At 40.5% G+C, this 25,030-nt stretch overlaps 2 protein-coding genes and 2 long non-coding RNA genes across 6 annotated transcripts; 1 reads left to right on the top strand and 3 right to left on the bottom strand.

The window, feature by feature from the left end:
* Window positions 1–2,194: 2,194 nt before the first annotated feature.
* LOC118560923 lies at window positions 2,195–2,964 on the bottom strand. The gene is made up of 3 exons (XR_004929685.1): window positions 2,918–2,964; window positions 2,691–2,754; window positions 2,195–2,430 (listed from the first exon to the last, which is right to left on the bottom strand). It is a non-coding gene; the product is annotated as an uncharacterized LOC118560923 (long non-coding RNA).
* Window positions 2,965–2,978: 14 nt separating this feature from the next.
* On the top strand, window positions 2,979–11,696 carry ppp1r11 (protein phosphatase 1, regulatory (inhibitor) subunit 11). Its single transcript, XM_036132479.1, has 3 exons — window positions 2,979–3,299; window positions 6,019–6,127; window positions 9,544–11,696. The coding sequence occupies exons 1-3, from the start codon at window positions 3,222–3,224 to the stop codon at window positions 9,726–9,728; spliced, it is 372 nt and encodes a 123-aa protein (XP_035988372.1). The 5' UTR covers window positions 2,979–3,221; the 3' UTR covers window positions 9,729–11,696.
* A 2,196-nt stretch (window positions 11,697–13,892) lies between these two features.
* Window positions 13,893–18,764, bottom strand: cunh6orf47 (chromosome unknown C6orf47 homolog). 2 transcript variants are annotated; one of them, XR_004929683.1, is made up of 3 exons: window positions 18,441–18,764; window positions 16,925–18,211; window positions 13,893–15,941 (listed from the first exon to the last, which is right to left on the bottom strand). XR_004929683.1 is itself a non-coding variant. In XM_036132478.1 (3 exons), exons 2-3 carry the CDS (start codon window positions 17,811–17,813, stop codon window positions 15,938–15,940), a joined length of 888 nt encoding a protein of 295 aa, XP_035988371.1. In that variant the 5' UTR covers window positions 17,814–18,211; window positions 18,441–18,764; the 3' UTR covers window positions 13,893–15,937. The 2 variants fall into 2 exon arrangements, 1 of the variants encoding a protein (XP_035988371.1); XM_036132478.1 differs by having other exon boundaries at window positions 16,930–18,211.
* A 352-nt stretch (window positions 18,765–19,116) lies between these two features.
* LOC105921766 lies at window positions 19,117–21,791 on the bottom strand. 2 transcript variants are annotated; one of them, XR_001165531.3, is made up of 5 exons: window positions 21,464–21,791; window positions 20,947–20,991; window positions 20,240–20,286; window positions 19,951–19,982; window positions 19,117–19,298 (listed from the first exon to the last, which is right to left on the bottom strand). It is a non-coding gene; the product is annotated as an uncharacterized LOC105921766 (long non-coding RNA). The 2 variants fall into 2 exon arrangements; XR_004929684.1 differs by lacking the exon at window positions 19,951–19,982 and having other exon boundaries at window positions 21,464–21,790.
* Window positions 21,792–25,030: the final 3,239 nt, after the last annotated feature.

Consider the following 25,030-nt stretch of genomic DNA (forward strand, 5'->3'; position numbering starts at 1 on the left):
ACTCACAGTTGTTTAAACATCACATTCAAGGCGTCAGCATTTGACGTAGCAGCATTGAAAGGCAGAAGTAGCTCTGAGAAACTGGATGGGCGCCTCAACAGTCAACGTCAACAGTCTAGTTACAGCTTAGCTACGCTGCACCTTCCCAAGATGGCGACTATGACGACACATGACCTGCAACCTTGCATGATGGGTGAAGGGGAGGTCTTAATGACATAACCAGCGCTTACGCCAATGCAGGATGGTACTTTGATTAAGAGAGCGGCCTGAATGAGAAATTCAAGGGGAGACCGCGAACTGAGGTTTAACAAAGAGATTTAACTCACTGATGAGGTGACAGGAACGAGAGAAATGGGGAAAAAGATGGGAAAAGCGACCACTGTTAAATAATATCACCTTATGGGTGAAAGAGATTTAAAAAAAAGGGGGGAATCTTTCTTTACTCTGACGTTGTCTCAGGGGATGTCCCAGCTCCAAATCCGCCGACGTCTTGGAGCGCTTCGGCGAACGCAGGTCCGTCAGGCAGCAAGGAAAGGGGGGGGTCCCCGAAGTCTCTGGGCTCTTCGGGTGTTTAGTTTGGCCAAAACGAAAGCGATCACCGGCAGATAACGGCTCTCAGTCTTTGATCGAACTGGATTTGAAAGTACTTCTTTTTAAGTCGACCTCCTGCATCGGCAGGGATGAAGTTGCTTCGGTAAATGTCGGTCCAGCGAGACAATCTAGCACGTGGGGAAAATCCCGACGGAATGAACAGCTGTGGGTGTCTTCCCAGTCTGGCGGGGCACCAAATAAGAAGGCAGATCGAAGTGTGCGATCGGGTTAAATACTTATCACCATAGCAATGTTATCAGAGTCGGTGACCATTTTGACCGTGTTGCATGATGGGAGTTGGTGGCCATTTGACCATATTGCCTGATGGGAAATGCAGTCTGTCACGTCCTGAACTGGTGCAACAATAAATACACACACACACACACAAACACACACACACGTATATTGATTTGGTTGATTGCAGATTTCCCCAAAGTGATGCTGCACGGATGAAACAATGGGTGCAGAATGTGAGATGGGTGCAATGGGTGCAAGTATGTGCATACATACTTGTATGTATAGTATATGCAAATTCTCAACACGAACCGCAACTCTGTATATCATTACATCATTGAAGATATTTTTGGTCATTTGTTTACTGTTACTTGCATTATTATTATTATTATTATTATTATTAAGAAATGTAGTGTAGAAACTGAAGCTCTGTGGAGTGCTTAAATCTATTCATTAATTTAGCTCTATTGTAAATCTATGTCAGATTTAAAGGCTAATGCACAGACACAGCATAAAAGTATATGGCATTTGACATTTTAAAAGTCTTAAGCCCCCCCCCCCCCCCCCCCCCCCCCCCGAACATGAGAAAATCATCGTTGTTCGATGCTGTAGCGCACGTATTCCCTAGTTACTGGGGGAAAATAGGGAATACCAATATGGCAGCTGGTGGCTTCACAGCAACGCATACTACCAACGGCCAATCAGCAATCCAGTGAATAAATAGAGATCAGTGATCACCACAGCAACCATACACCATGTGATGAAGAAACATAATACATTTGTGGCTCCTACAGGCAGACATACATATATAGACACAAATGTTTCTAACAGTATTTTATTACTAATGGGATCTGTATTTTTTGCAATATTGCTCTGCCCACTGATTATTGCAAACATAGAGCTAAACAGAGGCATCTGGTGGGGCCAGGCCCCAATGGCCCCAAATGCAGAGATCACAGCATGTCTTAAGCGTGCTATTTGTAAGCAGGAGCGTGATTGACACTACTAAGAGATTCTTTCTGGCTCTGATTGGTTGTTTCAGACTGGGAGCGTGTAAGTTGAAGTAGTACTACTGGAAGGAGCCACAGTAGCTTGATTTTTGATCCACCCCCCTCCCCCACAGATTATCCTTCTCATATTTTACTGTAAGGACATATTTTATGTTTTAACAAACATGACAAAAATAAAATTTTACATAAGTTACCTACTGCAGCTTTAAAAGGACGTTTCTTTGTATTTTCATGTTTCCAAAAAAAGGTGGTACCTGAAGAACTACCAATTTTCTGAGTTGCTTGGTTGAATTGAAGTTTGCCTTATAATCTTAATACCTGGTCTCTGTGGTTATGCATAATTACTTTCTAAAAAAAATTATAATAATGATAATAATGTAGGTTCTCTCAGACTCACATTATGTTGAACTGACAGTATTGTCTTCTCCCGTTCGCGCCTGCGTCTGTGTTTCTCGGTTTGGGGCCGCGGCAGCGCGGAAGGGACGGGACGAGAAGGTTCTGAAGGCTTGCTGGACCACAGTTTAGTGGCCGTCTTTGCTACCAGCCTCGCCCTCGGACAATGACCTGTACTCCACATCCTTAGCTACGAACCAGCCTGGAAACAAATATAAATGCACAACCTTATCACCTTTAACGTCAGTTTTATTGATTAAAGGTCCGCATTTTTATTGATTTTATGTACAATTAATGTACACGAAAGGGTATGTGTATTTCTAAAGCGCACGACAATTTAGCTTTTCTGAGTGCAACCACCAAATAATCTTGAATCGAACAAATACATATAAATCGGTATAGTAATGCTTATTGTTATCATTGTTTTTAATGGCAAATGTATTAAGACTGTGCAGCACATACCTTTGTAAACACTGTCTGGACATCAGACTGGATTTAGTTGGACGGGCTGCTCTAACCTTACGGACTGAAAGACAGTCCGTCAGGTAATATCTTCCCCACAATTAAATCTAGAAGAAATGTCACGTGCTATTCTAAAACTAAAATATTGAGAAAATAATCTTAAGAAACCCCAATTATATTGACATAAATGACAACGACAACAGCTAAAACATAAACCAGTGATTTACTTGAGTGAGAGGACTTGCTTTTGCTTGCGCCCATACACTTCCGTTTGTGAAAATGGTCTATTTCCGGTTCGATTCAGGTTATTTTGTTTTGCAACTTGTGTTGTCTCCAGCTCATATCTATTGAACTCTCCGTTTCTCGGGTCCACGCTAGTTGTTTATTTGTCAATGTGTGTGCGCGCGCCAATGAGTTAAGGTCATTCCCAGCTTGTCTGATACCTTTAACTGCCACCTCGCGGAGGCCGGATTCTAGTTGCTTTGCATTTTAACAGAAGCTAACGGTAGCGTTAGCGAAGCAGCTGCAGGGATGGCGGAGGTTCCCGGGACATCTAGTGAAACGATAACGGAGACGGTTCAGACAAGCACACCGCCGCCGCCACAGCAGGTAAAAGATTTTTTAACGGTGCCAGAGGCAATTTTACTGTTTTGCTGAACAGCTGAGTTGTGACTTATAAACCGTCAACGAAAACGAGGCCCGTCCGCTTCTTGAAAGTAGCTATTCCATGTTTAAACATGTAAAGCTGTTTGTTCATCAGCTTTTTATTGTGCGGGGAGTGGTGTTATTGTTACCTTAGGTTTATTTAGCCTACAATATTAAGCGTCAGGTGGGTATTAATCCCCCATCATGGTAGCTTGCGTCAGTAGGCAACATAGGAGGCGTGAGCGGCTGGGCCAGTTTGCTTGCGTTGTGGTTCACTTGGACTTCAGGTGTACGCTGGTCACGATCCACACATTCCTTTGCTGTGCTGATATGTTACTGGCGGCCAAATGATTATTGGATACGTAAACCAACATGCCTTGCAGCGGGACCAGCCAGAAAGGCTGTTGTTGCTAACGAAAGAGGACATTTACTATTGGTCAGCTAAGAGTAGAGGTTTATTCATTAACTGTTGCTCTTCTAATTAATTTGTCACTATTACTGATTAATGAAAATCTACTTACAAACCTAACCCTTAATTTGCCCATTTGTCGTAGATAATCACAGATAATGTTCAGTGCACAACTTTGGATAAACCAGATATAAAAGTATCCCATTATAAAACGTGGCTATGTGTGGACTTCATACACAAAATCCTCATTGAAACTGAGTTTAAAATATTGTTTAAAGTACTTGCAGTGGTGCGGTTTCTACATCAGTGCTACCATTTCCATTTAACAAGACCACGCATTTGCACTAGAAAAAGGGGAGTGCCAAGCCAAGGTGTTTCCTATTTATAGGGCTACATCTACAGATATTCCTTGTGTGCAGGCACATACAAACGGGCATACTTGAGTTAATGAAGGATTAACTCAAGTATGTATGTATGTATATATATATGTATGTATATATATGTATTAATATATATATATATATATATATGTTCATATATCTATATATATATATGTATGTATATATACGTATGTTATATATATATATTATCTATATATACTACATCATATATATGTATAATACTACGTAATGTCTATTATATATATCTTATCTCTATATTCTCTATCTCTATCTATCTCTCTCATCTCTCTCTTCTCTTCTCTCTCTCTCTCTCTCTCTCTCTCTCTCCGTCTCTTCTCTGTCTCTCTAATCTCTCTCTCTCTCTCTGTCTTATCTCTCTCTCTCGTCTCTCTTTCTCTTCTCTCTCTCTCTTCTGTCTCTGTCTCTCTCTCTCATTCTCTCTCTCTCTCTCTCTCTCTCTGTCTGTCTCTGTCTCTCTCTCTCCTCTTCTCGTCTCTTCTCTCTCTCTGTCTGTCTCTGTCTCTCTCTCTCTCTCTGTATGTCTCTTTCTCTCTCTCTCTCTCTGTCTGTCTCTGTCTCTCTCTCTCTCTCTCTGTCTGTCTCTGTCGCCTCTCTCTCTCCTGTCTGTCTCTGTCTCTCTCTCTCTTCTCTCTGTCCGGTCTCGTCTCTCTCTCTCTCTCTGTCTGTCTCTGTCTCGCTCTCTCTCTCTCTCTCTCTGTCTTCTCTGTCTCTCTCTCTATCTCTTCTCTCTGTCTCTCTCTCTCTCTCTCTCTCTCTGCCTGTCTCTGTCTCTCTCTCTCTCTCATCTGTCTGCTCTGTCTTCTCTTGTCGCTCTTCTCTCTCTGCTTCTCTCTCTGTCTCTCTCTCTCTCTCCTATCTCTCTCTGTCTGTCTGTTGTGTATCTCTCTGTATATGTATCTTCTATTCTCTCTGTGTCTCTCTCTCTCTCTTCTCTCTATCTCTATCTATACTATATCTATTATATATATCTCTATTTTCTGTATGTATCTATTTATGTTCTCTTCTCTTATTATCTTCTATATCTATATGTCTGTATGCTGTTGTCATCTATTGTTCTGTATGTATGTATGTATGTATGTATGTATGTATGTTTAAGCAGGTTTAAGCTGGCGCACATGTTGTTATGACAATAAGTGCAGGATGAGTTTCGAAGAACCAAACGATCCAAGATAATGCCAAATCGTCAACAATCAAATCCAGCTAACTGAGTTGGCGCGTACGAAGAACGGGCCCCTGGCCACTATCCTGCAGAAGAATGGCTAAAAATCCCTCTGACCACTGTGCAGGACTTGTATATGTCATTCCCAAGACGAATTGACGCTGTATTGGCCACAAAAGGAGGCCCCTACACCATACTAATAAATTATTGTGACTTGCTTTACGGGGACAAATTTAAATGTGTTTTGGCCATTTACCAGCCATCCTGTTCCAAGGAAGGCTCTACGAGGGTGATTAATCCTCACGTTCCATAAATCCTTTAGATCATTTGTTGTAAGTTAAAAAAAATAATAATAATAATAATAATACCGGCTGAACTCCATTTTTGGAAAGCAGACACAGGTTCTATGTCTATTCATTCCAATCAGAGAGGTCAATGTGAGCCTTGGTTTTGATCTGCTCTGTAAGAAGTGTAATATCACCAAGTGATAAACAAAGATGAAAATATAAGAGTATTTGTTGCAAATCTGTTTAAAAGATGATTTTCACCTATGTAAGTAAAAAATATGCGGACTTTTCCTTTCCAAAGTTATGAAAGCCTCAATTGGAATGCTGTTTCTATTTTATTTAATATTAAAAATAAATCCTGGACATAGTTTGCTCCTGATATGAAGTTTATTTCTTGCTTTTACAGGAGGGACGGAGTTTGACGATCAAGCTAAGGAAGAGGAAGACTGAGAAAAAGGTGGAGTGGTCCAGTGACACAGTTGATAATGAGCACCTGGGAAGACGATCATCTAAATGTGAGTTTAAATACCTTCTAGGGACACGGGAAAATGTTATCATAATAGCACTGATTAATGGTTTGAAGTTGCATTCAATTTATTTATATAAAGCCAATTTACAACCAACATCATCTCAAGGCACTCTACAAAAAATCTGTTTAATCAGATCATACAGGAAAATTCAAAGTGAAATACAATCATATTCAAACAGATCTTAAGAAAAAGCATGGGCAGAAATTTGTGCCATTAGAAACTGAACTTGAATTGGTTAGACTGAACCTCTATATGCTAAATTTGAAATGAAGAAATGTAGTGGTTTGGAAGTGAATTTTACTCAATTGAAACTGTATTTAATTGTATTGAAAATTCAGTTTTACTAATTTCCTTTCTGGAATTAAATTTCAAAATTAATTTTTCCTGTGCCACACATCCGAGTCCTTAAGAGAAACGACCATAACCAAACAGATTGACAGATTCATGTTTCGCATCAAACTTCCCTTACAGTGTGGCACCACAGGGAGCAAAGGAGGCAGTGTTTCATGTTAGCTTGGCTGAGGAGAGTGGGGCAAACAGAAAGAAAAACCAGAGCAAGCCCAGTTATTGTTAAAAATTACTTGCACAAAGAAACTCTGCCTAATATCAACTTTCACATGATAATAGAACAGTCTCAGGACCAATTATATCATTATTATTAAAACGTATAAGAACTGTTTGCCGTTGACATTTTTGTTTTGGTTTACACTGGCAGAATTAGATAATTTGAAATATAGTCTTTATATTGCAGCTATTGAAATATATTTTGAACATGATTTTATTTGTAATAAAATAACTATAGTTATTGTAAAATAGTGTTTGTGGTGACTATTTACTACCTAAAACAGAGTAACATGAGCACAGACATCATGATTGTTATTGAAATATGGACCGTCATAGAATATGACATTATTCTATTATTTTTCTGACCATGCAGTAACTTGTAGTAAAATAATGCATATTTCAAATGTAACTCACCCCATGTAAAAGCAGATTTCCGCCCCAGGCAAATTTGAAAAACTCTATCAAAGCATTGGGGGTAATCAGCAGCTAGCTTGATTTTCCATATTGAATCATGGAGAGTGAGCAGAGTTATGCTGGTCTTTTGAGAAGGATTTTTCACCCCCCTCGTCCCCGGAGGTAGAGGGTGGCTTGTTGAGCCCAGCTGGGATGAGCCTCATCAGTTTGAGCTGCTGGCTCAAGATGGTGACTCAGTGAAGCCCGAACCCGAAGCTGCAGAGGCAAGATCGGTCCAGTTATATATTATTATATTTATTTCCTACTTTGTAATCCAGGTGCCATCACCGGCAGCTTTGCGCATCACGATTCATTTGTAAGTGCAATCTGATACTATCTTCACCGTAGTCTCACAGCGAATGTCCAATTTCCAATGTGATACTAACTTCACCGCAGTCTTACAGTAAACCCTTCCCAGCTGCCTCAAGACACTAACGGCAGGACAACTGGGAAGTGTTGGCCTAGTGGTGGGGAGTATTGGCCTAGTGGTTAGAGCAGTGCGCTTGCACTCAGAGAAGGATGCAAGTACCCGGTTTGATCCCCAGCGCCTGTACTCTGGGTCCCTGAGCAAGACCCTTATCCCCAGATTGCTCCCCGGGCACCGCACATGGCAGCCCACTGCTCCCCAAGGGTGATGGGTTAAAAGCAGATAACAAATTTTGTTGTAAGGTATGTTTCAATGACAATAAAGATGATATTACTATTTCAGGTAAAGTTCCCAACAATATATATAAAGTTGGTAGATTTGTTTCTAGCTGCTTTTTTGAAGGAAAAAAGTCGCTAGAGGGTTTGAATAGTGCAACAGTGCTCTCTATGGAGGCACAAGATGGAGGGAGCTGTTTTTTTTTAAGACAGGGCTACTTTTATACCCCAGAGCTACAGACGTCACTAGAACAGGATTACGTCACATCAGCCAAAAGCAATGTTAATTCAATATTCCATGTTTAACCCTAGGAGGGCTTCACACTGATGATTTTAGACACAAAAGCAGGATTTCAACAAATAATGACCAGGATATGTTGGCAGTACTATAAGACAACCATGTTAACAGTTTATTGGCAAAAAAAAGACAGGGGAAAAAAAAGATTTTTTACCTGGTGGTAAGTTGGCTCCGATGGTGGGGGAGGAAGCCGGTCAGACCTGGCAGGCCCAGACGTATTGTGAGGGTTTGCTAGGAACGTCTGGCACAGTCCCCCATTAGACGAAGCTTTAACTCCCACCTCCGGAAGAGCTTTGAACACGTCCCAAGGGAAGCGGGGGACATCGAGTCCGAGTGGACCTTGTTCCGCGCCTCTATTGTTGAGGCGGCTCGTCTGAGCTGTGGCCGCAAGATTGTCGGTGCATGTCGCGGCGGCAACCCTCAAACACACTGGTGGACACCAGTGGTGAGGGAAGCCGTCAAGCTGAAGAAGGAGTCCTGCCGGGCTTTATTGGCCTGTGGGACTCCGGAAGCAGCTGATGTGTACCGGCAGTCGAAGCGGCGGGCGGCTCGGCTGGTCGCTGAGGCAAAAACTCAGGCGTGGTAGGAGTTCGGAGAGGCAATGGAGAAAGACTTCTGTACGGCTTCGAAGCGATTCTGGTCCACCATCCGGCATCTCGGGGGGGGGGGGGGGAAGCTGTCCAGTACCAACACTGTTTACAGTGGGGGTGGTCGGTGGGAGGAACACTTCGAAGACCTCCTTAATCCCACCAACACGTCTTCCATTGTGGAAGCAGAGCCTGTGGACTCTGGGTCGGGTCCTCCTATCTCTGGTGCTGAGGTCGCCGAGGTTGTTAATAAGCTCCTCGGTGGCAAGGCCCCGGGGGTGGATAAGATTCGCCCTGAGTACCTTAAGGTTGTGGGGCTGTGTTGGTTAACGCGGCTCTGCAGTATCACGTGGACATTGGGGGCAGTTCCCCTGGATTGGCAGAATGGGTGGTGGTCCCCCTATTCAAAAAGGGGGACCAGAGGGTGTGTTCCAACTACAGAGGAATCACACTCTTAAGCCTTTTTTAAGTATTAAAAAAAAACATCTGGCTAAAGCTTCATGTTTGAAAATTAAACAACTTCGTTACATCGCAATTATAATAACCTTTTTAAGTTTCATTGAACATCATAATAGCCTCTTTAAACAGCTGGTGTTACATAAACAGCAAGCAGCACCTAGTATTTCCTGTCATAGGTAATATGGATGCATTTTAAAAATAAAAAAGCTCATATCTTGGTATAAAGGCTTATGGCAGCCCAAGCATTCTTTGCAATATTAATGTAGCAATGATCCTAAATTTGTGAACTATTGTCCAGCACCGTATCCTATTGTATCAGCACATCCAGATTGGAAAATGTGGTTGTTTTGTTCTTTGTCCATTCTAATCCTGTTACATTTGTTAATGTTGTGTTCCAGGTTGCTGTATCTATGAAAAGCCCAGACAGTTTGGAGAATCTTCCTCTGAAAGTGAAGGAGATGATGAGGTTGAAGGGTGTGGAAGCACTAACTGCATCCTGGGCCACGGCAGGAAAGGACATGGACAGAGGCCTGATGGTGGGACCAGTACACCTCCAAACTCTGGGGGGACGCACAGCCATTAATGTGCCACACAGAGCGTGTTTAGGGGGGATTACATATTACAAACTGCACTGTTTTAGTTTAGTTTCCTCAGAGCACTACTGACAGGCCTGAAGTCAGAAAGTTCCAGCTGCTGGAGCACAGCTTTGACCTCTGTACTGCTGCTCTGCCTAAAACCACACAGCATCTTGATTGGAGAGTTTATTATAAAATCTTAAATGCTTTTTCCCCCTCAGCGGATTTGTAGTTTGAAATAGGTAGCTCATTTTAAACCACAAAGTTATTAAATGATAGATGATTGGTGATTCTGTATGCTTTCATGCTCTAAGGCGATACAGAGATTTGCTCAGTTTAAACCAATCTCAGAAGGAACAAAAAGCGCACTCAATAAGCCTTTCATGGCTGCTACATTTTCATTGCATGAATATGCTGGTAGATGGTTTATTTTTGCTTTCCATTTTTCCTCTTTGCTAGATTCTGAATCCATTAAATTTGAATATACATCTGTTTCAAATGTTTTCAATTGTATGGACTTGAATTGAATGATGACTTGTTCTGTCAAACTTGTGTTGGAAAACGGAGAATGTTCAGTCACTGTTCAGCACATTAGTTCACACAGTAATTTATTTTTAACTGTGATACTGCAAATCTCAGAAGTCATTTTCAGGCTTTAGAAGACTGCTAATTAAACTGTTCCGAAACCATAGTTGTGTGCAAAACTTTTCTGTTTGTATTTTTACACGTTTTAGCTACTGCAGAGGTATTATATTCCTACCATTGCAGAGCTGAAACTCCCTCTTGTCATTCCAGCAAAATATTGAGTCATGCTGCAATTCTCCAGCAGCTCATTGGACTTTCTGACTGTAAGGTGTCTTTGAAACAAAGCATGATGGGAGATAGGGCTTCAGGTAATTGTCCATTACTTACTACTGATGGCTCTTAATTGGTTGTATTTATTTTTACTTGCTGGTCTCAGTTTATGCTGGTTTTTGACATGCAGTCAATTAACATTTGATGTTGATTTGCTTTACAATGTTTACACAAGTATGGGAGAGTTAAAACAATCAGACCTTTAATATTGTGATCAGTATTTACCGTTGCTGCCACCGAAACTAATGACTGCTGCTGTGGGACCACAGAACACAAAAGCATATTAAACAGAATTAAAATTCAGATTCAAATAATTGTGTTTGAGTTTAAATTTAATATTTACCTTCTACGAGGCATGTAGTTCTTTTATATCTGCTGTTTTTCTTCTGTTCTTTTTCCTTGACAATTATGCAAGCATAAAAAAAATGTACATTCTGCTCCTTAGACGGAAGTCTAACCTAATAACTTGAAACAATTAAAAAACAACAGCAAGGTCTGACGGTAGAGAGCTATTACTAAATCAGTATGGTGTATACTTTAAAATTCTGAGGGGAACTCATTGTGTCCAATGAACAGTTTAACCGAGGTTTTATTAAATCTTTTTGAAGGACTTTTTAAATGTTGCTTTAGATGTTCATTAGTAACGTAAAAGATGAGTGAGTAGGATATGTCGGTCCTGTTAATGCACTTTCTTCTAGAAAGATGGCGGACTCCCATCAGCCACTTGGCAGTAGATAAATACTGTTCACCTGTATAAACCGATGCTAACGGGTGACTGTGGTTGTAGTGCAGTGTTTGCATTGTTACTGAGTTATATTGCTGTGACTTGGAGGAGCAAAGACTTTAGTTGAAAGTCCGCACAGACCAAAGTGAACAAATTGAACTCGATCACAGATAATGTTACATTCAGATCAGAAGCAAAGGTCTATGATTGCTACTTTGTTTCTCTGCTGTGAGTAGACTGCTATTATCATTTTCATCTTTGCACAGGTACGTGATGCTATGTATGTTAGTTTATCTATACCACCTTCTGTACCATTTCTACATGTTGGCTTTAGTACATATGCATTGTTGTACAACTTTCCTGTATATACCATTAACATAATAAAGCAGATATAATATGAAAAAGTTTTAAACTGATTAAAGTTAAAAAGCATAACATATGTATCAATGTGTTCCCCATAGAATAAGGAAAATCTAGTTTTCCAGTAATCCCAGAATGATATGAAGCTGTTGCAAAGCAAAAATATGGTAAACCATAAGTCAATTCTTTCAGACCTCTGCTTTTAAAACCAGGTTTTACTCAGCTGTCAGGCTTCTAAATCCAATATTTTCTTTGAGTGAGAGTATCCATCAAACACCCTTTCTATCGTAAAGCCCATCTCTTGAGCTGTGTTAGGCTCTGTCCGGCTCAAAAACATTCCATTATCCTCCTGGTTCCCAAGAAACACACAACCATGGGCTAAAATTATGACAGGCCTGTCGCCCTAATGTCAGTGGTCATGAGATCCTTTCAGCAACTGGGGTTGAAGCATCTGATGGAGATCAGTCCACCCACTGGACCACCTGCAGTTTTCTTACCGGGCAAACAGGTTGGCAGATGATGTCGTCAGCTTGGGACTACTTTCTCCTGGACCTCTTGAGCCTTGAAGGTATGTATGCCATTAACTCAGTCATCCTCCACCAGGTCACCCAATTCGCAGGACCTGCCTGCATCCCTCAGTGGAGCATCCTCACAGACAGGCGGCAACAGCTAAGGTTAGGGTGCATCTTCTCTAAAGAACCATCAGTACTGGCACCCCTCTTCTCCCAGATGATACCACTGTCATTGGACAGATACAAGACACTGATAAATCCACATGCAGACAGGAAGTAGATTGGTTGTCCACCAGCGTGACCAGAACCACCTGGTGCATCACCTGCTCAAGACTGGAGATGGTCCATTTCAGAAGAATTTCCCCACACTGCTTCCACTCACCATCCTCACCAACTCGTTTACTGTGGGTCAGTTCCGGTTCTAAGAAACCACCCTTTCTCTGGACCTTAGTTGGTCCTCACACAGACACTTTTTGGAACAGGGCCCAGCAGACTGGACTTCATTTGGTAACTGCACTGAGAAGTACAACCTGATCATCACCTACATTGCCATTGTTATGTCTGTCCTGTGTTCAGATCTTCTGCAGGTCTAGGCTCAGGGAAGAGGCTGCCAACATCTCTGCAGACCCTGCACATCCTGGACACAGACTGTTTGGACTCCTGCAGAAACCAGCTGCCTCAGATAAGGCTGTCAGTCTGGTGCGCTCAATGGACAACTTAAACCCTGATTATTCAGCTACATTTCTGGGAAACAAAATGGGTATACTCCATCTTCACAAGCTCCCCTTCTCCCTACATGAAACCATAATGTTTTATATTGTATACCAAATGGCTGTGCTTTGAGTTCTGTAACCCAAGTAAAATCCCTTGATTGTCCACTATCAGGACCAAATAAAGCTAATTCTGCCATATAAAGACAAACTACTGGAAGTTTATCTGAATGCAGTATTGCAAGACAATGTAATCATTGGGTTTTACCAATATAAGAGTCAAATCAGCCATTTATTTTTCGCATTTCACTCAACATGCCACTCCATGTCCTGTTGCTGTTTGGATCAACAACTTCCCACATAAACTCTGAATTTGCTTTAATAAAAGGTCATCCCAGCATTACAAACATGTCAAAATTATATATTTTACTTCATAGATTTTTAAAAGGAGGTCAGGTCTAAAGAAACACCTGCTTTAATTAACAAGTACAGCCATCTTTCATATGCAGATTCTACAAAACAGGAAGCAACACACCCTTTACTTCTCTGCGCTCCGTTAAATTCACATGACAGCATCAGTGAGGTGATCCAGCACTGGTCAGGTGTGACCAGGTGCTCATGTAAAAATATCTTGGATCCTAAAATGATCGTCACATTAGTGTTAAAAAGCTTCACATCAGGAGGCGAGGAAGAAAAATGCAATAGAGTTGTAGATGTTACATCTGTCCTAAAAGTACTGAAATTATTCAAGTTTAGGAGGAGAAATAACTCAAAATGGGCTTTTTGTCTATGGAGACAAATAAAGTTCAATTTGCCTACTATTACTACACTCAAATTCATCTTTGACTAAAATATTTCTAGAACATAGAAAATACATTTTATGAAAGCAACATTCAGCCTTTTTGTGGTTTAAAAAAAACAAAAACAAATTCAAGGTGCGGTGTATCCAATGTTCTGCCACCATAGATGGATTCATGCAACAAACTTTCTGCTCAAGAAAATACTGAAAACAAGATTTTCTTACCAACTTTATTGTGCATCGTGTGCCCTGAGACAATGACATTTAAATTATGTCCACTGGACAGGCTTCCATGTCTTGGAGACTTTAATCCAGTTCAAAACATTACATCCATATCTATAAGCTAAAAGTCGAAGTGTCGAGAGTGAAAACATGCAACAAAACCAAACCAATTCATGTCCATTTTGTTGTGTCAACATAAGGAAGCAAGAATACATGCAGCACAAGTTTGCTGCTTGTTTATGCAGCAATTCAACAGCAGAAGCACATATGTGCAGTTGAAATATTTCACATAATACTTTTATATGTACAAAACTCTGTTTCAAGGCACCCTTTAAAATGTTGAAGTAGAATTTGTTTCAGGTGAATCCACTTCCTTAGTTGCTTGGATAGCAGGACCAATCATCTACTTCCACTCAATACATGTTTATAACTCATATTTTCTGACAATGCATCCAAATGTGAGATCCATGACTAGGCCATATTTGGATAAAAACAGCATGTTTTGTAGTGTACGGAGTAGTTGAGTGCTCTGATGACCTCGCAAGTTTTCTGTTCCGAACCAAAGGCTCTCATATTCACTGCAGTAAAGGCACCTATACATGAAACCCCTGTCCAACCAAACAAGTCACAAGAAAAGACTGGGGGAAGGTATGTGAGATTGAGGTCCCAATAACAAAGTCTCACACACCTTTAACAATGTGTGGGAAGGATTCCAGGGGTTAAAAAGCTCCAAAAAGACTAGTCCCAAACCGAGTCAGGCCACTGAGCTACCCTAGTCCTAGGCTAGCAAACTGGCAATTTCTATTTGAACTTGGAGCAGAGACTGAAGGCAATATCAAAAGGTAATTAATCTTAAAGCCAAGTCCTGTTATCACACTGGACTCTATTTTGCTGGAAGACATTCCTTCAAGGAAACCAAAGAGTAGAGCTTATCGAGCCCTTTGTTATGTCAGATTCAATGGACACCACTTGCTAATGCCCAGACAGCATTAGGGATCATTAGGAAAGCTGCAGTCGTCCGCCTAAAGAAAAGAAAAACATCCTTTCCAAATACGAGGTGAAATATCCAACACCAAGGCTTAACTGGAGAAACTATTCTTAAATGTTCCTTTTTAGTGTTTGCTCTTTTAGCAAGCTCTCAAGATATTTTTTAGATCCCTCATTAAAGTACGCTGCACTTATACCAAATATGCAATTTCATCCTTCTCGAACTCAGCTAATGTGCCCCCTCTCTATTCTACCGTCCTAAACCTCTTTGGCTCACCTCTTACTTGGGAAAAACAAACTAAGATTAATAAGAGGCCCGGCGAGGATGTATTTATGACTTATTACTAATAATCTGATGTCAAATCCGGTAGGTGTAGCTGATATACAATGGCTCTCAAACGTCTATTGCCAGGGTTTTGTAATGTAGAGTGAGGTCATGATGAATAATTTTTAAACCTTTTCCATCTTTAGTTGACACCCTAGTTTGCAGTTTTAATTGTTCAAATCTATGTTTCCTTCAGGAGGAGGAGGGTACTGGTCGAGAGGCTGCCATAAGACTAACAGCAATACTGAAGGGATTTCTGGTTGTGTTCCAACTTGTCCAAATATCTGGACAAAGGTGTTGGGCTGTAAAGCAGAAGCCTTATCTTACAAAGAAAAAAACAATCCAAGACTTGAAAAATCCTTAAAAGAGTCCTGGAGATAATCTGAAGGTTTAGTAAGCAAAGATTTCCACAACAAAACTAAGCAGCAGCACGGGTGCAAGTCGTGACTATTGTGTTTTTGGACATACCTTTCTCCTCAACACCCACAACTCTACTTTTCTCAGCATTAATAGTCTTACTATAAACATTAAGGGTGATCAGTAGATGTTTGTAATGTAAAGACACCATATAAGGCAAAACAGAGAGAAACAAGTAACAACTTCACTAAACTCCAAATCAAAATGAAATATGGTTATAACTCATGAATTCAGTGGTATAAACAATCGGTTGGTGTCTGTGCAGTCGTCACACAGCTGGAGAACGGCTGAAGATGAATTCCTGCATCATCTGTGGAAAAGAAATGTCAGATGAAAACACAGTGAGCGGCTGAAAATGTCCAGTTTACCTACTAACCAAGCTAACAGGAGGCTAAAAACTCAGCAAGAGGTGACTGTACCAGGCCCTATTCTAAATATCCTTTATTAATTTATTTATTTTCATTTAAACTTACATGTTCAGCTCTGATCTCAACACATCATCTCAATAGAAGAACATATGATTTAGTTTTTTTGGATATCGTTTGTAGAATGCAGGTAAAAAAAAAAAAAACGTAAACCCAGGAACACTCCTTCGCCAACTTATGTCCCCTTTCAAAAAGCTCAGAGAGCATATGTTCTTTTTCTTTTAAGAAAAAATTGCAGTTTTGGTAAAAGGTTGCTTGAATAAATGGGTTGAGTTTAAATTGAATGTTTGTGTTCTTTATCTAAAAATAAGACATTAGACAGCATGAAATGGCCAAGGCTGCACTTAAAATAGTCGCTTTGAATCTTTTGATAATTATCAATCAATATTTCTATTTTATCAATATGCCTTCTTTCTATGTTGTCCAGCCCTACTCTAAATCTAAAATAACTAAAGCAGTGATGAATGAATTTTTTCCTATGGTCGTCATGTTCTTTCCCTTCTTTGGAGCATCAGTATGAGACAGCTCAGCTGTTACCAACACACAGAGTGGCCTGTGCTTTCATGTCCACCACTAACACAACAAGAACTACACTAATGTTTACATTTCTCTTCACTGGAGCCGTTTGTTACCATTACACGCATTGCTTTTCTTTTCATGAAGTAATTATAAAAAGGCCTCGCCAAATCTTTTAAGAACTACAGTCTCATCTTAAAGCTCATATATCTCACTATAATTTAAATCGACATACTGCCCAGCTTTAACATGACTGGAAGCTAATTGCACAATCTCATAGCAGACAGTCAGCCTATGTTACTGTATGTTTCTTCACGTGAGTGACACTGTAGTGTTTTGATAAGAGGCTCACCTTACGTTAAAGTCGTTTTCAGCAGTTCCTTAGAAACAAGGTTCTCCTCCTGTTCTGCATGGTCTCTCTTTTCATCTGTCTCCTTCGTGCTCTCTTTGTCTTCTTCCACTCCAAGGATCACGCTCTGTCGTACACTAACAGAGATCACCAAAGCTTGGACGATGCCGTAGATCAAAGCAAACTGGGGGAGATACTCCTGAATCAACCAGAGTAATCCTGCCATCCCAGCTGTTGAGACCAAAAACATGGCCATGCCATGAAACCACAGCCGCAGTGCTCCCTGGACCCCCGACACCTCCAGGATGAGTTTGACAGGAGGGGACACAGTCCACAGGAAGGCAACTACAAACAGGTCAAACAAGTGGCGGAGGAAGTTGAAGCAGATCTCGTAGTGCTCAGGCACAATCTCCAAATTCCAGCTGCTTGCAAAGAATCGGAATGGAGATGTCAGCTGAGAAGGGTTGGGAGATGGAGGAGGGGTTCCATAATCAGAAAAGTCCCCATCAGCATCGTTCAGCCACAGATCCCCCCTTTGACCGTTACTTTTCCTTTGTCTCAATCCACTTGTATCCGTTTTCCTTGGCCACGGATATAAGGATGGGAGATATTTGCTCCACCACTTTGACACTTGTGGGTCTGTCTCAGCTTTGCCGGCTCCCAGATCTTCTACTTCCATGGGTTGCAGCTTCTCCTGTGCCTCCCAATACTCCTCTACTGGAGTACTCGGGTCACTTCCTTTCCTCCACCCTCCCAACATCCAAGAGGCCCAGCCTCTGACACCCCCCTCACCTTTAACATGCTGCTGTTGGCACAAAGTAGGGGGATTTTGTGGGGTCCATCTACCCCAAGAGCGCACCCATCCCCACGCTCTCCCCACCACAGCAGCCATTAATTCTTAAAACTTTATTTAATTGGCCTGGAGGCCGAACACTCCTTGATTTCAGGCCTCTTGCAACTTTCCTGACACGAATATTTCACTAGATTAAGGCTGGGGGCCAGACGCACCCGCAGGGTGTGGTGGACCGGTTGGGCAGTTCAGGGAACTACTTGGCTTCGGCACATCACCAAATGAGCTTTCAACGAGCAGCAGCGTCTTGAGCAACGCCAACCGCCATGTTTAAAGCTGAGAACACTACGGGCTCTCCGCTGGGTTTTCACAAAGTCCGGATCACGCCCAACTGAGCTGGCAACCTGGGACCCGAGCTGTCGCTTAACACCAGGGCCGGGAGGGGACCAACTTCCTGAACTCCCCTCGTCTTGAGAAAGACATCACTCCGAATCCCACGCCTGGAAATAAAAGAGGAAAAATGTGTAGTTCTCAGTTTTGCCAAGCTCCACGTCAAGAGCAAAGCTACTAAGCTAACATTGTACCACAGGAGGCAAACCGTAGATTTTGGCCGCAAACGTTCCGTCATGTCGGAGTTCCTCTCAATCCATACCCCCCCCACCACACACACACACGTCTTATGTTCTGTGTTGCTGTAGCTAACATGCTAATGCAGCGCTGAAGCCTTACCTTCAGCCAGCTTAGCTCATTGCCGCGACTGCTGCTCTCCCTGGAAGCTTCCACCGAGTACATGCAGAACTTTAACATGTACACAGAGTTCTGGGAGAACCACCGTGTCAAACGAACACAACCTGAAGCCGCTTCCCAACCAGGCGTCTACCTGGCTCAGAACAAAGGCTAACTGCCGGGCCAGCCCTTCAAATTAAAAGCCTCTGGAAGGGCGTTGGATGAAACGGCCTCCATTTTAACCCTGAACTCAAAGGAATTCCTTTCTTGTGCCACAATGGGGCGAAATCCAGGTGAGACGTTGGTAGGGACCGTTACAATAATCAAGCTACGTCTAATCTATATAGTTCTTTAGAAACGCCAAGAGTTTAAAACATTTTTTTTTTAAATATTGCAAGATTAATGACCATATGGTGTACTTGGTAATAATAATAAAAAACTATAAACCCAACTGACCTAAACTGAAATGTCACAACTTAACCTTTGGAAGTACAAAAAAAAATAAAAAAATATAAAACAATATGTGGTATATAAAATATGAATTTCACACAGTGCAACCAATCAATTTTACCATATAGACTACATTAACATGTAAACAAACCATTTTCCAACCCAGACAGAAACTTATTGTGTCAGGCTTTACTTCTGAGCAGGAAGAGCTGCTAAATAAGCAGAGGCATTTAAATGTTTGCACCATTAGGTCTTTATTTAATATACAGATAATACATTGAAATGTCCTACATCAGGAACAAACATTTACAGGTAAAATAAACCAGATAAAAAAAAAATAAAAATAACTTTTGCTGGATCATTAGAATGACTTGATCCATTAAGCTTTAGCCTTCATTAACAGCACACCTCCTGTGAAGACAAAGGTTAAATGTTTCAATTAAAGAGTTTTGGAGACTAAAGTTACAGCTTTGCAAACCAACATGCTCCCAACCATACTTTTAAATAAGAAACCAAGTCCAGCCATCTGCATTACAGTTGAAACAGTTCAGTTTGTTGTGCCCTAATGGCCAAAGCCAGCAATGGCTGCCATTGTCAGCAGTTTAAGGAAACCACACAGTGATGTCATCCATAGTGGGCTGCAGTTTCTCTAAAGCTCCAGCAGTCTCACGGTCTCAGTGCGCTGCGAGTAGACTTCAGTTAACATCAGTCGAACCGAATAACTGCATCATCATTGACCAGACGTGTGGAGCGGAAGCTGCTTCATAGATCTTTTGCATAGGACGCCAGCTTACAGGTGATTTACTTCAACTCCACAACTCTTCTCCTCCTCCTCCAAACACTGCAGTTTTATGGTGGTAACACTGCAATGCCTTTTAGTAAAAATACAAAGTTAGCTCACAAGTATTACTGATAAAACGCCCTACAATGCTGACTGTAGTAATTATAGCAATGCACTGAATTCTAATGTAGCACCACAGATGAGCGTAAAGGGCACACGACTGGTTTTATGGTAACAACGATGTACTCACAAAATCCCATTTTAATGTTAACTGATACTCACAAATAACACGCCAGTGAACAGGAGTAGATTACCTAAAAGCAGAAACTAAAATCATTAACGATATTCCAATAACAGGGACCAACTACAGGGGTTACATGGATGGTTTAACCCATTGACTGCAAACAGTAGTGATTTACACACCAAGCAGTCAACAGATAAAGCATTCCGTTCCACTGTGGTTATGTGGTCAGTGAACTGTGAAAACAACTTCATGTTTTTTTTTTCTCAGAGACTCTAGTCCAAAAATCATCATTCCACATAAACAGTAGCTTGTAGACCCCAGGCTTACCTGCAGTGAGCCACTTGGTCGATGGGCGTATTGCTCCGATTGCCCGTCTGGATTAAAAGAAGAAGAAAAAAAAAAAAAAACACCTATAAATACTGTCTTTTACTAAACCAGTTGGGATTGTTAAATTTGCATTATGCATGTTCAGTGCCATCTGAAACAGCTTCATCATAATCAGAGACTCTAGTCTTGTGCATCATCATCACAGCATTTTATTAATAGTAAGTCATACAGTGGTAAAGCTGGGCAATAAGATTAATTCAGCTTTAAACAAGGACTTCTTATAGAACCACAAACAGTCCTGCAAGCTGATTTTAACGACATCTGGCATCCATGGGTGCAACTCCCAGAAAATTCTCCTGCAGTTGAAAAGCATGACCAAGCCTAGACGCCAAGGTGGGGTAATGTTTAAGTTTTAGGATATAAAGGTTTGGACTTCCATAATGACAAATTACCTTGTTTTTGTTAATACTAGTGTAAAATGTGTTGCTTGTAAGGAAAACTAAATACTACAACATAACAGTTTGCCATTATGTAAAATGTGGACCTTGTGAAAAAAAGTGGATTTCACCATAGAAATAAAACTGAACTTCGGGGAGTGCTCTGATCTTCCCAGATGATATAAGGGAATTATAAATAGACATTTTTTATCTGTTATGCACCTTGTATTACCCAGCTCTACTCATGTTGCAGGTCATTACAAAACTCACCATTAGCATATAACTGCTAACTCAGCATCAAGCTTCTTCGCGACTCTGGAAAACAATAAAATGACAGATGATAGTTTAGTTTGCATTTATTAATACATCCTCTTTTACTCTGATTTTATATATAAAGTATGTTTTACAACCGAAAACTTTCACAATGAGATGTTTTATAAATGTAGCAAATCCTGCATGTGTTCTAAATGCAAATCTAAAAGAACCCATGCAGCAATAGCTGCAACGATGAGAGGATTTCTCAATTAAAAACCAGCTCCTGCTCCAGATAGAGCACTTGCTTCAAAGTACTAAGTGTGTCAGGAAACTGATTTCAGCAAAGAAACACCGACTGATTACCTGGACACAAAATGTCAAGAATCAAGTTCATTTCGCCAGGTTTGAGGGAACAAACGTGTGGAAACTGTTGGCAACAGTTAACCAAGGCCTATCACACAGCCACACGTGGAACCATGACAGAAGTCTGAAAAAACATCTAAAGGATCGAGTTCTTCATCATCAGGAATACCTCGGGATTGTTGTGGTCCATCTTTTGATTCGCAAGTGGTTTGAAGGAACCGATCATCCGCCAACCCCACTTTGATCGTCCTCCATTACTCGTATCCTAGCCAACCCACGTGCTCGGGTCACGGAACCGCCGCACATGGCACGATTTCCTTTCAGCTCACAACGGAAACAAAAACCCGATCAAAGGTTCGCATTGTTTTGCACAGACATGGATCACACGAGGCAAAAATCCCGTTCTGGTTTTAATCTTCACAACTTCTCTGCCACATTGTCATCCTCTCCACACACGGACAGAAAGGCCGAACCGTGTCTGGAAGCAGTTTATATAGGGGTTTCTTCTTCTTCTTCTCTTGTTTTTCTTCTTCTATGCAGTTAAACTCAAGGTTTGCATTACCGCCCCCCGCTGGTATGGAGAGTGGTTCACCCACTGAGCTATATTATACAGTGGGTTCACCATAGTTAAAATTCTCTGGAGCATGTGTACGAAAATACTATGTAATCAAATCAATTTAGTTTACTTAAAAAATCGTAATTTGAAAATTTTTATCTCTAAATTCATTTGCAAGTTGTGTATTATATTAAACATTTATGTTATCCTTTCAAATTCGCTCCTACTTCTTTCTTGTTCATATTTCTGACATTCCATTATAACATGTTCTGTTGTTTAATTTTTTAAACCTGTACTAATGTTTACTTTTTTCTTGTCTATACCGTATTTTAATGTTGCTACTTTAACTTGAATAATTATTATTAATTTATTTCTACTTTTTTTTTACTTAATTTTTATTTAAATTTTTGCAACTTACACAGACATATACATATAAGCCCACCTTCAGTCTCCCATTCTTCACTTACAGTATACTTAGAAAAAATACTAAATATATGCATCAGGTTAAACTTACAAGTAAAGTAGGTCACATGGTTAAACATGTGTTACTTACAAACAAATATAGTTAGTAAATAAGTAAGCAGCGCAAATGGAGATAAAAGAATGGAATAAGAATAAAATTATAAAAGGAAGGGAAAATTAAAAATAATAGATAAATAAAGATAAAGGAGACGCATAATATATAATAAAAAAATTAAAATTAAAATAAAAAAATTAAAATAAACAATAAATAAATGTAAATTTACTGCAATAATATGGTCATGGCAGGTTTTCACCTATTAACAAATATGTCTTTTTGAAGCCTCAGGCAATAAGTTATTTGTTCCATATGATAGATTTCCCAGACTTTTTCAATCCACATTTTGTATGTTGGCGGGTCGTGCTTGAGCCATTTAACTGTTATGCATTTAAGAGCCGCAATCAGTAATATATGTAGAAGGTATTTTTTTCCTTTTCCAGTAATGTCATTTGGTAATAATCCAAGCAGTACCATCTCAGGATTTTTGTTAAAGGTTTTCTGAAATACTTTTCTAAATGCCTCAAATATCTCATCCCACATTTTTCTCAATTTAGGGCATGTCCAAAATATATGAGTTAAATTACCAATGTGTGACCCACAACTTCTCCAGCTTTTATCTGAGTGTATGTTTCTCATTTTGGATATGACCGCTGGTGTTCTAAAGAATCTTATTATTATCTTCCACCTGAATTCCCGCCATGTATTAGAGTTAGTGACTTGATGTGCTTCAGTACATATTTCCTCCCATCTGTCTTCCTGAATATTTATATTCATTTCACTTTCCCATTTTTCTTTGGTCTTCAGAGTTTTGTTGGGATCCATATCTATAAATAGTTTTTACAAATAGCTGATAATTTTCTTATTCCCACTACCTGTTTGTAATTTTATCAAAAATTCTTAGATTGGAGTGGGCTCTAGGATTTTAGTCCACTCTCTGTGTTTTATTACAAAGTCCCTTAGTTGTAAATACCTGATGAAATCTGTATTGGGGAGTGTAAATTCAACTCTTAATTGTTCAAATGATTTAAAGCACCCATCTTTATGAAGTTGGTGTAGATTTGTAAGGCCGCTCTTAGACCAATTTCTGATTCCTGAGTCCATCTGTGAGGGGACAAAGTCATTTATAAAACCAATGTTGGTTAGTGCTGAAATTGTTTTAGGCAGCCCATAGGTTATCTTTATTTTCATCCAGATATTAAATGTGGTCCTAGTCAACTCGCTCATCTGAATCTCCCCAAGCGGGGCATCCAAAAGCAGAGACTGTAAGGAACGTTTGCATGTGCCTTTCTCAATATTTAGCCATCTTGTGTATACAGAATCTTGCAGCCATGCTATTAGGGGTCTCAGCTGCGCAGCCCAGAAATACAATTTAAAATTTGTAAATTTAAGACCCCCATGTGATTTAGGCAGATGAAGTATTTTTAGTCTGACCTTCGGGCGTTTTGATTGCCAAACTTTGTGATCAACTTGTCTAATTTATCAAATATAGATTTAGGAACGTCTACAGGCAGCATCTGGAATGGGTAGAGCAATTTAGGTAATACATTAATTCATATACGTTCAACGTGGCCTTACATGGATAAAGGAAGTGTCGACCATCTGTCTAGCTCCTTACTAATGTTTCGAATTACGGTTCTGTAATTAACATCAAGTAGGTTTTTCCGGGGGGATTCTGATACCCAGATATTTAATTCCCTCTTTGGGCCATTTGAAACCACTCGGGGCCTTAACTGTGTGGGAGATTGTATTACCTATATCCATAGCTGTTGTTTTGTCTATATTAACTTTATATCCTGAGAAATACCCAAATGTGGAAATAATATTCTTTATATGTTGGATTGTTACTGTAGGTTTAGCGAGGTAAAGAAGTACATCGTCTGCATATAATGATAATTTGTTTTTTCGTAATGCAGAGATGGTGTGTGTTATTTCCGATTCTTTGATAGGTTCGTCTAATCCCTTTGCCTCCATTTCAGACAAATGTTTTAAGTTTATGTCTTTTAAGAATTGTGCCAGTTCTTTATCATCAGTGGCGCAGTGGGTAGCGCTGTTGCCTTGCAGCAAGAAGGCCCTGGGTTCGAGTACACCCCTGGGTCTTTCTGCATGGAGTTTGCATGTTCTCCCTGTGCATGTGTGGGTTCTCTCCGGGTACTCCGGCTTCCTCCCACAGTCCAAAAACATGACTGTTAGGTTAATTGGCTTCTCCAAATTGTCCTTAGGTGTGAATGGTTGTTTGTCTCTCTGTGTTGCCCTGCGACAGACTGGCGACCTGTCCAGGGTGAACCCCGCCACTCGCCCGGTGAACGCTGGAGATAGGCACCCGCAACCCCATGAGGGATTAAGCGGTTTGGAGAATGGATGGAGCCTGCAATCTCATCTGGTTTTGTCAGTATTGAGTTACTAGATTTTAATTTATGCACTATATTAGAGGATTGATGTTTTTCAAGTCTCAAAGCCAAGTGTCTACTTGCTCTGTTGCCATTCTCGTAATATTTCTGCTTGGTAAACCTCAAACTGCCCTCATTCTTTTTCATGATCAAGCTGTTTAAACCTCTACGTGCTTGTTTAAGCTCCTTGAGCAAATGGGGAGTTAGTGTTCTTTTATGTTGTTGTTCCAAATGTGCTATTTTATGTTCCAATTCCTGCCGCCTTGCTATCCT

Source organism: Fundulus heteroclitus, unplaced genomic scaffold, assembly GCF_011125445.2.
Source record: "Fundulus heteroclitus isolate FHET01 unplaced genomic scaffold, MU-UCD_Fhet_4.1 scaffold_514, whole genome shotgun sequence".
NCBI classification, from domain to species: Eukaryota; Metazoa; Chordata; class Actinopteri; order Cyprinodontiformes; family Fundulidae; genus Fundulus; species Fundulus heteroclitus.

Excerpts from the sequence above, each read along its gene's own strand:
- ppp1r11 (XM_036132479.1), top strand. The coding sequence starts at position 3,222 with ATGGCGGAGGTTCCCGGGACATCTAGTGAAACGATAACGGAGACGGTT. Across the intron at positions 3,300-6,018 it reads CACCGCCGCCGCCACAGCAG|GAGGGACGGAGTTTGACGAT; the intron begins GTAAAAGATTTT and ends TTGCTTTTACAG. Across the intron at positions 6,128-9,543 it reads GGGAAGACGATCATCTAAAT|GTTGCTGTATCTATGAAAAG; the intron begins GTGAGTTTAAAT and ends GTTGTGTTCCAG.
- cunh6orf47 (XM_036132478.1), bottom strand. The coding sequence starts at position 17,813 with ATGGCTGCTGTGGTGGGGAGAGCGTGGGGATGGGTGCGCTCTTGGGGT.